Source organism: Lolium rigidum, chromosome 3 (assembly GCF_022539505.1).
Source record: "Lolium rigidum isolate FL_2022 chromosome 3, APGP_CSIRO_Lrig_0.1, whole genome shotgun sequence".
NCBI classification, from domain to species: Eukaryota; Viridiplantae; Streptophyta; class Magnoliopsida; order Poales; family Poaceae; genus Lolium; species Lolium rigidum.
Genome location: NC_061510.1, coordinates 295,687,086 through 295,699,396, shown reverse-complemented (window position 1 = coordinate 295,699,396; position 12,311 = coordinate 295,687,086). Strand labels below are relative to the sequence as shown.

General features: G+C 44.2%; 2 protein-coding genes across 2 annotated transcripts; one reads left to right on the top strand and one right to left on the bottom strand.

The window, feature by feature from the left end:
• The first annotated feature begins 6,254 nt into the window (after positions 1-6,254).
• LOC124703581 (putative S-adenosyl-L-methionine-dependent methyltransferase Mvan_1344) lies at positions 6,255-10,019 on the top strand. Its single transcript, XM_047235791.1, has 2 exons — positions 6,255-6,831; positions 9,214-10,019. Exons 1-2 carry the CDS (start codon positions 6,288-6,290, stop codon positions 9,840-9,842), a joined length of 1,173 nt encoding a protein of 390 aa, XP_047091747.1. The 5' UTR covers positions 6,255-6,287; the 3' UTR covers positions 9,843-10,019.
• Positions 10,020-10,377: 358 nt separating this feature from the next.
• Positions 10,378-12,041, bottom strand: LOC124703582. Its single transcript, XM_047235792.1, has 6 exons — positions 11,825-12,041; positions 11,618-11,725; positions 11,404-11,528; positions 11,230-11,330; positions 11,073-11,132; positions 10,378-10,592 (listed from the first exon to the last, which is right to left on the bottom strand). Exons 1-6 carry the CDS (start codon positions 12,039-12,041, stop codon positions 10,508-10,510), a joined length of 696 nt encoding a protein of 231 aa, XP_047091748.1. The 3' UTR covers positions 10,378-10,507.
• Between the last annotated feature and the right edge of the window lie 270 nt (positions 12,042-12,311).

Sequence of the window (12,311 nt, the reverse complement as noted above, 5' to 3'; positions counted from 1 at the left end):
CGAGATTATCCTTATAAACATATTAGGACAAATACTCTAGCACGGTGTCATTGTTAGCAAAATAATGGATAAGGGTAAAATACCCTTACAGTAGCACCCCGCAGGCAGGAGCATGCGTCGTCTAGAGGTCACCGCTCCACCTCCATCTCTATCAGCACCTCCATGGCGAGACAGAGAAGGAGAGAGGAGACAGATCAACTCCATCCGGCAATACACCCAGACTAACCTGGATCTTGTCGGAGAAGCGAGCCACCAGCATCTGACCAACTCCCCCTCGCCTCCAAGGCCGTCCAGGAGAAGGTCGCCATGCCAGCTCACCAAGAAAACGCCGTTCTCCTCCTCGCCGCCACGACCGGCCGGGAGAACAGCTTCTTCATGGCCTCGAATCCACCTGCAGAGATCCGCCGCCACCTTATTGGAGAAGGAGGCTCTGCTCCTCCTCCCGCTGTGCTCCGACCACCGGAGACCAAGCAGAAGCAGCAGCAGCCCTACAAGGCCATAGATCTGGCGGAGATCCAGGCCGCCACCTTCACTACGGGGCATACGCCCAAAACGCGGCATGACGCCGAAGCACACAAAGAAACCTAGCAGATCTACTCCTAGACTACTCCGGCGCCCATCCAAGACCTACTCCGACCGGATATTCCGGCGGAGAGGCGCTCGGCGGCCCGGTCAACGGCGAGGAACCCTCAAGGCTACTGTAGCTGGACGAGAGCTGTGGAGGGGGGAAAAGAACGCCTTCCCCATGTTAAAACAACTGTTTAATCAATATTTATCCAGCGCAGGTAAGGGCCTGAGCTACGGGGGCATATACATGTCGCTTCCCCATCAATCCACCTAGATAAAAGTCACCTGGAGCATCTACCAAAACTACAATCTTCCAACGCGAGCTGCACCCTCTTGTCTTCACCTTCGTACCTTTTTCTCACCCGGTCCTGACTCTCTCTCTCTCAGCTTTCTTCCCTATGTAACCGTGTGTGCATACCTTTTTCTATGCTTTCTCTCTACAATTTGTTTTTGGCAAGGAGGAGGTCGCCTCCTCTGCAAGAGACCACTTTCCTCTGCAACCGACATGCAAGGCTGTCCCGGACCACTCGATCCTACGTGTACAGCTGGGGAAGCTGTCCAGCATGGAGCGTTGGCCATGCCCTAAGTTACCTCCTGCTCAGGATGGCAGCCTTTTTTCTCTCTCACCTGATCTTTCTTCCTCATCCGCTCAACGTCCTCCTCTTCTTTCTCTTATGTTTCTCTCTCTGGTACCTTTTTCATCTATTTCAGGATGAGGAACTCGCCTCTTCTGCAGCAACTGGCACCTTGAAGATATCACTTTTCTGACACATTCTACGGAGCGACTGGTTGAAGCTACGCATTGGCCATGCCCTAAGTTGACTTTAGGCGTTCTTCGGATTGTAGAAATTCCATGTCATAAATGTATTAGATTTTTTTTACGGTGTGTTCTATCAAATGGATGGCACTATCCAAATGTCTATGGATTCTTTTCGGGAAAAAATGCCTGTGGATTAGATTCCTATGGCTCAATTTTATATGAAGATTAGATTCCTATGGCTCAATTTTATATGAAGATAGAACATTCCACTGTGAGCTCATTCCAATACCAGTTACAATGTAGGATCGAGACATGTTTTTAGTATTTCTTAATATTCTTTTTTTTCGAGGTTTACGGGGGGGGGGGATTCCCCACCGCTTGTTGCATTCCACGAAAGTAGCCTTGAAGGCCCATGTTCTTACAAACAACTTGAAGGAAATACAGGGGATACATGAGAGGAGAAGACAAACAAACTAGAAAAAAACACAAAGGGAAGGGGAGGTTAGCATCCGAAGCCAACCGAACCCCCCGAGAGTCCATCACCTCAAAGGATTAACATGTTAGGTTATTGTAGATTTCCTATATTAATTATCTGTCCAAATATGCCTTTAATCCGCAACATCCAAGAGAAAAATGAGAAAATTTAAAGAATAAAGTGGGCATAAAAATATGGGAGAACAACAAAGCATGTTTATTATTCATGTCTTACACAGTCTAAATCTCCCCGCTAACAATTGGCCGTACACTAAACCGGTATAAGACATAAAAAGATGAGAACAAAAAAAACATCACAAACAGCTAGGGTTTCCATCCCCTTCTCCGACGACGTTGTTGGTCCGTCTCGTGCGTTGATGGCCTCTCATGCCTTGGAGGTGGGGCGGACACTGGCCTCTCGTATACAGGAGGGTTATCGTTTCTTGTTTAGTTAATTTATGTGTCTTTGTCGGGTAGTGAGGCGGTGGTGACATTTTGATGTTAGAATAAGGTCATGCCCACCCCTATTCCCGATTTGGTGGTGTGCCTAGTGACGATGAAGAACGTGTAGAGTTGTGGTGTTCAGTGAATTTCTTGGGATTTGGGCAATTTTTGTGTTTGTTGGTGTGTTTGCAGGTCACCACTCCTATATTTGGTGATGACTATTGTCCATTGGTCCTTTAGGACCTTACAACGACGATTCCACATATGTCTACTACAGCAAGTTTTGTTAGGCTACGATGAGGGAGGGGCGAGGATGATGACACGTCTTCGGCTTGTTTCGATGCTTGTGTAGTCGTCTCTAGGAGTATAAGGACCTATTTGTGTTTCTATTTTTTTGAGAATCTTCATACTATTGTTGATGATTATTAATAGATTTGTTTATATTTCACACAAGAAAAGATAATCTAATACTCCCTCCATACATAAAAAAGATGTCTTAGATTTGTTTAAACTTAGATGACAGAGTTAGCAACACACTTATGAGCCTAGACCATTGCATATGATAAAGGTCATGTGTCGTAGAATTACGTGGGAATTATAGTGACCACGCATACCACTACATGTTATAGTGTACAAGTCATTGGCATAACACTCATGGAGCATCCTTCCTGAACATTACACCCAAAAGAGTGACAACAAAACGGTTCAAAGGTGCCTAACTATACTATTTCATCTCAAAAGATCTCATACAGAAGATATCGGGAATCTCCATGGCATGGTGAACTTTCCAGGTAAAATTCATGTTCAAGCCAAGATCCAAAAGAAGCAACCCGTCGACTATTCCACGACGAGACCTATTTCAAGTACTACTGAGCTTATGTTTGGTGCTACATCGAGACTTCAGCGGATAGGTTCTAGGGTTTGGGGGAAGTGGTCCCCTCCTATATTTATCTCAGTCTCCACCAATATATCTAAACTTAGTTGTTTATTACTGCACTTCGGTTGTCTGACGTCCACTCACCAAAGTGGTCCTCCTTGTCGTTCTATTCGGTCTGGACGGATGTTCTGTCTCCTCTAGGGTCTAGAAAGGGGTAAGAAGATAGATTGAGTACGGGCGTACTCATCAAGATCAACTATATGGGTGTCTCTGATGCACTATGTGCAGTCGTGGATCAGGGGATCCTAGGCATATGCAGGTTTTCTAAATCGGATTTTTAGAAAAGGTACTTCACGGGTTTTGAGAACTTCACGGAGTTCCTCTCCTCGTGGTTCTTTGCCCAAGAACATGGAGTACCATGACACATTTTCTGCACTCTCGAGGTACGCTACTTCGCCCACAAACATCTTTATATGTGATACACATTCGAGAAATGCTTGCAAACATATTCCCATTCAGACTTCCTAGGTCCGAGGCCCTGTCTAAAGACTAGCCAAAAACTTGCCTTCTCCGTGACCCTGCATTATACTCGGTGTAACGAGTTTCGGTCACGAGACCTACGCTCAATTACCCTCCCTTCTACAATACCATAGGTGTCATTCCGCAACACGGAAGGGGACATTACAGGCTCCCACCCCGTTGAGTTACCCTACGAAACCATCCCAGTGAGATATCTGAGGAATGCGAAAGGAATAAGACCCAGCTTACTTACCCATCTCGTTCCGGGGTCTATGGTCAGCGTTGCCTATGCGGCGCTAGAATGGTGACTACATTTGTTTCTTAATCCTAATAGTGATTTCAGTACAGTGGAACCTCCACCATAGGGTTTCCCCTCAACCATGGTTCCACTACCCACCCAAAATGTTGCACAACCTTTGGTGAGTAGCCCTCAATTTATATTTAGAAAATAGTTTTTCTGATTGAATGCAGGTGATAAGGTACGTAATTTTGAAAAGGTAGCAAGCAAATAAAATAAATCAAGAATTTATGCAACTGTTGAACTTTCCTCTTGAGTGCTAGATTAGGCAATCAACATGCTTTAACGTTGTCATAAGATCTGGATGGAATCATCATTAGCAGGGGTTCAATATGTTGTGATGCAGAAGATGATATGCAAGCATTCTAAACACCCTTGATGCGAAATATGTAGTATTTTATTAGGATTCTATCACTTTTACTTGTCTTTGGTGTGTGTACCTGTTATGAATCTCTATGGATAAATCACGAAGAAAGGAGCCAAAATGAGGCAATATGGAGGAGTTATAGGCACCAGAACTTATCCATTTTAAAGGTGGAAAGTGCAATTTTCCATATATCACATACCATGGTGTTGTAGCCCTCGTCCATACGAATCCAATGTGCCCAAGAACACCTCAATCTGAGGTTGCAGTTAAATAAATATCCATATGTTGTTACAAGGAATACCATATTATGATCCTTTAGAACATCTGTATTTGATCTAGCTAATCCCACTTGATTTAACCCATAAATTAATTCATCTCTACGGCGCTTGACTTGATGATCTACTTCAATTTCATCAACTAAAGTAAAACTTCAGGTTACTATGCATGAATGCTATGCACATATCTGTTTTCTTCTTTTTGTAACCTCAAATCCTCGGATTTTACAGTAGATGTGTCGGAACATGAGGATGTTTTTTGTTTGGAAGCTAACTATATTAGGTGCTTTCACGTTAAATCTTTGTTTTTAGACCACATGACTGGCCATACTGCTTTCCTCCGCAAATATATTTGGAAAATAAAAGTGCAACTACCAATTAGGATTTTCATGTGGTTTCTACATCACAAAATACTTTTAGCAAAAGATAATTTAGCAAAGATAATATGACGGGGATATATGAAGTGTTGTTTTAATAATCAGGATGAAACAACTTAACAGCTTTTTATAGCATACCCTCTTGCAAAACTTATATGGTGTATTGTTCATCCTACCTTTAACATGTCACCCTCAACTAATATAGCGAAGTGTTCAAGATAAGTTGCATGGGTCAATAAGAAACATCAAGTTCAAATTTGTGTGGGAGTTTGCGCTTTACTTTTGGCCATATAGAACACACAATAATTTTGTATTTTAAAAATATAAATTTTTTTTTTAGGTTATCTTGATGGCTACACATTTGATCCATATTTGGTCATATCTTCAGCCGGAGGAGCAGAGGGTAGCCATGGAGGTTGCATGCAGCCGATTGAAAACGACAACATGAGATTTATTCAACCAGTGTGGTTGACTGCTTGTTAGTAGCCTTACAAGTTGATTCATAGGCACATCAAGTTTTCTTTTCTAGTTTTAAATGGTTGATTCATGTATTGATCTTTTGTGGCCCGTTATTTGTAAACTTTGTTGGATCCTGGAATAATAATGAAAGTATGAAACAAAAGGATATGCATCGAGCAGGGTTGTACCCTTTCCTAAAAAAAACCGAAGTCAAATTTCTCTAAGTTTGACAAAACATTGAATTGAAAAATTATCAAAAAAAAAATTGAAGAATTATCAATATTTAGAATATCCAATCTATATAGGTTGAAAATTCAGTATATGATGAACCTAATAAAACTAAATTGGTGTTCTAGATATTCGCAGCTTTTTCTACAAATTTAGTCAAACTAAAACTTCCAGTAATGCACATCCGAAAGAAAAGTGATATGCATAGCTGGCAACAAAAGGGCGCCGCCGATCTTGTCGCGGCCGGATCAACCCACCGGCCGCGCCCGCGCTCGCACGTGCCTGCATGTCGTCTCCGGACGACAGCTCCAGTCGCCTCTTAATGAGCAACCCGACGCGCGCCGTCGCTAGTGCCGTCGCCGTCGATCCACAGTTCGCCGGCCGACGCATGCCGTACGAGCGAGCTCGCTCCCGGGAAAACACGCACCACCCGCACACACATCTGATCTGACATCGCGCGCGCAAGTCACAAGCTGGCCGGCTAAGCCCACCGTGCGGACGAGTGGTCCTGTTTCCTTATCCCTTCCTCGCGCGCCTCTCCATACAACGAGCGATCGACGTAAAGCGAGAGAGGTTTATCGGCCGACCGGTTGAACGTCGTCACACGTACGCTGCAGGCCGGCCCGGAAGCTGGTGGCGTCTATGCGTACACTATATATGAATCAAGCTAGGACATTGTGTGGCCGGAGCCGGCTGGCCGCGCAGCGCTACCTCTTCGTGCCCACGAAAGCAGAGGCCGCCGGGAGCCACCAGCTCTGGTCGATCATGTCGTCCAGGGAGGAGGACGTGCGCGTCAATGGCGACCACCAGCTGGTGGCGGACGGCGGCGTCAATGGCGAAGGCGAGGGGGAGCTTCAGGCGGTGATGGAGCAGCTGGCGCCGGAGGGGGTGCGGGCGCTGCACGCGCGGGTGGAGGCGGAGTGGGGCCCCGTGCTGCAGAGCGCGTGCCAGACGGCGGCGGCGCGGGCGCTGTGGGCGAGCGCCGTGCGTGACCCGGCGGCGGGTGTGCTGGCCGGGGAGAAATACCTCAGGGGGCTCCACGACAAGATGCGGCGCGATGAGCGCGCCGGCGCGCGGGAGGTGCCTGGGGTCATGATCGCCGTGCGGACGCTCTGGTTCGACGCCCGCATCGAGGCTGCCGTCAGCAACCTCGGCGGCGCCCCGCAAGTCGTCCTCCTCGGCGCAGGTTCGTGCATTCACGAAATGCGTTGCTGTAGTATCATGAATTCAAATTTTCGAGCTAGTATACAGTGATTCTTGATAAGCACTATGCATATCCACAGGACCAGATCATGCTTATTATAGGGATGCATTGCTGCATGCATGTGTGATCGATGAGATAACGTGCATCCAGAGGCCCTTGTGATATTTAATTTAAGTCAACTATTCAGTGGTATAGCCTTTGCATGATTTGCCATTGAGTTAATTACTTTTAGTTAGTCTATGATTCTTTAGGAAAAATATTAAATTTATGTCGGTTAATAAAAAAATGAAATACATTTTATCATCGTGGCAAGTCTAGTGTTCTATTTGGTGCTTTAGGTTTTAGTTGGATTATTATCTATGAGAACTTTTTTGCGGGAAAACCTATAAAAAATACGACCCAACTCTGCACTAGAGTTTTTTTTTTTTTTTGCTTATCAATTTACTTCAACACAACAAAATTTAGCAAACATCAAGCCGAGACTTGGCGTTTACATGTCATTTGGCTACAAGATAAGTTGTCCTTGAGGGTGTCAAGTGGGATCCCACTTTTGTCCCACTTGTAGTTTAATTTAAAAATTTTAGTACAAATTTTGACATCAAAATTTGAACTACATAGTACAAAATGACATCCCACCGGGATCCCACCTTGAAACCCTAGTTGTCCTACTTATTGAGTTTTAGAAAGTAAGATATATATGTAATTAATATTCATTAATATTCATTCATATTTAGCCAGGAGCAATCTTACCTTCGCCCAAATAGATGGCATTTAGAAAGTGTGCAGTCAAATTTCCTACCTTCTTACAACTAACATGTAGAAGTATAATTTCATTGGTAAACTAAAAACAATAGGATCGATTGGTTTGTCACAAAGAATATATATTTTTGGTACAAAGTTTCTTAAATTTCTATTATAACTGCCTACAAAAATTGATGGTCATGGATATACATAGGAGACCGTGCCAGTGTCTAAAAGGTATATCTACTTATTATGCTTGGAGGCAGTAGAACTTTAGGAAGTGTGATTTTGATTGCTTGTTCTTAAAGAAGATAGAGTTGCACGTATTGTATGACCTATTTTGCTAAATCATATGAAAGTTATTAGAATAATACTGCCCAACGGTTTTTCACGATTAATCTCACTGAAATGCGAACATATTGTGTGCACTTTAGTTAAGATAGTAGTACTATAAACAAAACAAAAACATGTTGGTAGACTAGATTGTCACAATCCATTAAGTAGACTAGATTGTCACAATGCATTATAGTACCAAACCAACTTGAAATCTATAGAAAAAGTATGCCACAAAATCTCAAAGAGGAGTTTCATTCGTAGGCAACGGTCCCTCTCCCTTTGCCTTGCTGCCTGACTTGGCCGGCTAGTCTTTTTCCACGCTGCCATCTTACATGTGGCAGAAACTTATGTGGTCCGCTTATGGAAAATAATTGATCAAACAATAAACACCGGTCTTAACGTAAGAGGTTGGAAGAAAAAAACAAGGACCACGAGAGGCGTTATCATGGTGCATGTAGACGCAAAGGGAAACAAAATACAATTGTGGCTGGCAATGCAGACACCCGGCAACACTAGAGCAAGAATAAGGCTATCCGGCAATGTGGGGATGTGAATTGTAGTACAGGCACTGTGAGTCTCAGTGCGATTTGTCAAGACTCCAGAGAGCACATGGCACTGTCAACTTCATGTCTTCAAGACCCTGGTGCATTTATGTCCTCCATAATATTGCCATTTGTTGTTAGATACTATCATCAGTTGGCACCATGTAGACCAGATATTTTATTTTTCATTCAATAAAATATACCAGATATTTTGTTGGCATCTACCTAAGGGGACAAAAGGATACATATATAATGTTCGAAGATAAGAAAATTCATCGATTTCATCAGCTATGGGTGAGCATTTATAGAAATCCTAAGTAACACAAGAAAACTTTCAATTGGATACATGATGATTCATCGAATATCATTATGTATTCAGCATTTTGGGTATGCATGCGAGGTTCATCCTTGAACATTTTAATGCTTTCTCAGGAATTGCACAAAAATAAACCTCATAAGAGCAAGACATAGAGCATTTTTCAGCCGATGAAACAAATCGAGATGCACGAGTAAATTCTAGCATTTTTCATTTGGAAGTGTAACATCGTGACAATACAATAATCTGTCAATATGTATGAATCGAACAATGCTGGTGAGCTACCTTCTCATGTTTTCTGAAGAATTGCATAAGAACTTGATGAAGCAACTAGGAGGAAATTCATTCATTAGCTGATATGTTCATATGTACACCATTTTTTACTTTGAGATTAAGAAAAACTGACTTGGATAAATAATGTTTTCATAGGAATGGATGCAAGAGCTTATCGGCTGAGCTGCCTAAAGGAATGCACGGTATTTGAACTCGACTTCTCGGAGCTCCTAGAAATGAAATCTGATATTCTGCACGAAGCAATCAGTTCCGCAAATCATCAGAAACTCACCATGATGGCAAAATCATTGATCAGGGTTCCTGCCGACATACGAGATGTAGGCTGGATGACCAAGCTACAGAACTGTGGATATGTTCCTGAAAGAAACACCATATGGGTTCTTGAAGGAATCCTCTATTACCTTCATCATGTGCATGCAATGCAAGTCCTCGAAACCATTGCGGCATGTCGCGCCTCAGCCTGCACAGTCCTCCTGGCTGACTTCATGAACAAGAACGCAACCGCACTGTCTCAGACGATGTACCATTTTTACCATGACAACCCTGATCTCCTATTGCCTTCTATCGGGTTCTCACAAGCAATGTTGTCGCAAATTGGAGATCCACAAGCACATTTTGGTCTGCTAAATCACCCACAAAATATGTTTGATAAGCTGAGGAGATTGCCAAGATCAATGGAGACAAATCCAGAGGATGGCACACCATGCCGCAGATTGTACTTAGTGGAAGCCTCCGCTTCTCCAGATGATCATACCATCTTATAGGACTGTACGTCCATTGGGTCGCTGTTTGAAATAATTATATGCCTCTTTCTTTTCCTCTGATTTCTTGGAGAATCAATTAGCACTCAAACACAGACGTGACTTTGTGTAATACATCCCAGTCTGAGATAATCCACAAAATCTTGTCAGAGAAACAATATACTGCCAAGGTTTTGCCCAGTTCTTCATCCACTTATAATACCTTCCAAGTAACAGCAGTTTTAAAAAAAACATCAATAAATGTGAGCATGAAACAAGCAAGTAGTATACCTAAGTGAAAGAAGGTGATACACACTTCCACAGGCACATTTTTTATTAGTGTTACTGGAGGAAAACATTGGAGGAAGCAACCAGAACGAAAATTGTGGAACACAGCAGACAGAAAACATTGAAGTAACGAACAGTCTAGAAACAGAACCTCCCTGATCGCTCCTTTTATTTCATTTGCGCTAATATTCAAGGGGATCAATTCTATTTATTAAAGGTAGCATATATCGAACCAAATATACAAACTGTATTGCACAAGAAAAGGCACTGATGAGAGAAGGGGGCCAGAGGCAAACAAAATCTTACCACACAGATAGAACGGAAACAATTGCCATTCTGAAATGGTTTAGGCCTCAAGAGGTAATTCAAACTAAACTTAATGGAAATTATTCAATAATATTCTATACACCTAAACAATCCTTAACACCCTGTTCGTATTTATCAAGAGCAGAGATAGTGCTCAGCAGGTCATCCTTCATCTTCTTTCTGCAGTACAGTGAACTTGGTAAGTCGACTGAACTTGCAATGCTACAAAGACTTCCAAAGCGATTCCATAGAAAATCAAGAACTATAATTTACATTCTAAAACCCCTCTTGTAAGGAAAATCGAGGAATGGGTACATCGCCATTTTTATTGAGTTCATATGTAGTATTAATGAGCAGAAGTGTAAAATTATTCTATGAGAACACGAAAAGACGTTCCGCGCCAATGAAACAGAAATGAGAGAAATAACATGTGATGACGATACAGACCTAGGGTTGTTCAAACACGGTTTTCTCAAACAGTATCAACCATTACCTAAACTAGCAAACTGAAAATATTGAAACATTATTACAAACATTAGTAATGAAACAGGTATGTGGTGGGTCTTTTTAACCCAGCTAAACTGGCGTGGCTGGTCGTCATGGACATTTTTTTCGTTTTGAGTTAAAAGACATGTTAAGTGCCATGGACACATTACTCACCTGTCACCACTGAGCTCAAAGTTACTGTTATCCACCACAGTTCCGAGGTCAGCGAATGACCTGCACAAGGCTAGTTATCCATCAGTTTACTCAACAAAACATACATCAATTCAACAAGCTGCTTGAAAGAGGATGTTTGCAATGACGATAAACCTACTCTATTAGTTCGGCAAGCCTAGCATCCGCTTCAACCTTGAGAGGATCCTTATTGTCCAGCAGCGACGCGGCATTCTTCAGGATCAAGCTGAATGTGCAGACCTACAGGGCAATTCCATCAAAACACTTGAAATGCAGAGACAAAACCACCCATGGCTATTGAAAATTCCCCAACCTCGACGCCGGTCCGTGACTGGAAAGCGACTATGGAGTTCCTCTCCCGCGGCACGCAGTCCCTCCCCGCCGCGCTCAGCCTGCCCCTCACCTCCTCGGCGTCCGCACCGGACGCATTCTCCGAAGCTGCATTGCGAAGTCACAGTTGTCAGAGAACCGTACTGGCGTAGCGGACCAAATTAGGCTAGAACTAAGTTGAGTAGTTGGCAGAATACCGAGAAGGGCCTGGGCTTTGACGAGGGTCTCCCGGGAGGCGGCGATGGGCGCGAGGAGGTAGCGCGCCGACTTCTTCTTCTGCTCCCGCAGCATCTCCTTCGGACCAGCTGCGCACACCAGCAAGAAAAGCAATCAGAGAAGCGAGCCGCGTACGATGGCGAAAGATTCATGGCCGGCGGTTATATAGACGATTATGGTATCCGTACGGAAGCTGAAGGAGAAGTCGGCTGCGGCGGGCCGGACCGGCGAGGCGGCCAAGACGAGCGCGAGTAGGGCGGCGCGGCGAGAGGAGGCGCTCAGAGGCGATTGCGGACTCTGCGAGGACTCCCGGACGGTGGAGGTGGCGCAGGTGGCTCGCCGGAGATGTGGCGTCGGCGGCGACGGCGCGCTGAGCGAGTGGATGGCGGGCGTTGGGGAGCTCATGGTCGTTGCCGGATGTGTTTCTGCGTGGGCCCTCAGATTTCCTCAACGCAATTTTGTGCTTACGCGCGCTCCGTCTCCAAAGGCAGTTTTTGGAGGCAACTACCAAAACTCGTCTCATGAATCGCAACGCGTCGTCTTGATTTACGCTTTCATAATGCTCCGGGCCATGCATTTCAGTTACAGATGGGCATGGGCAGCCCGGCCCAGACGGCCTGGCCCGACCCGCCTCGAAAAGCATGGGCCGGGCCAGGTTCGGGCCTGATTTTGGAG

What these genes read in the sequence shown, in the direction of transcription:
- LOC124703581 (XM_047235791.1), top strand. Translation starts at nt 6,288, where the DNA reads ATGCGTACACTATATATGAATCAAGCTAGGACATTGTGTGGCCGGAGC. An exon ending in AGTCGTCCTCCTCGGCGCAG is followed by an intron (nt 6,832 to 9,213) that starts GTTCGTGCATTC and finishes ATGTTTTCATAG; the next exon opens with GAATGGATGCAAGAGCTTAT.
- LOC124703582 (XM_047235792.1), bottom strand. Translation starts at nt 12,041, where the DNA reads ATGAGCTCCCCAACGCCCGCCATCCACTCGCTCAGCGCGCCGTCGCCG. An exon ending in AGGCTTGCCGAACTAATAGA is followed by an intron (nt 11,133 to 11,229) that starts GTAGGTTTATCG and finishes AGCCTTGTGCAG; the next exon opens with GTCATTCGCTGACCTCGGAA. An exon ending in TTTGAGCTCAGTGGTGACAG is followed by an intron (nt 10,593 to 11,072) that starts GTGAGTAATGTG and finishes ACTGTACTGCAG; the next exon opens with AAAGAAGATGAAGGATGACC.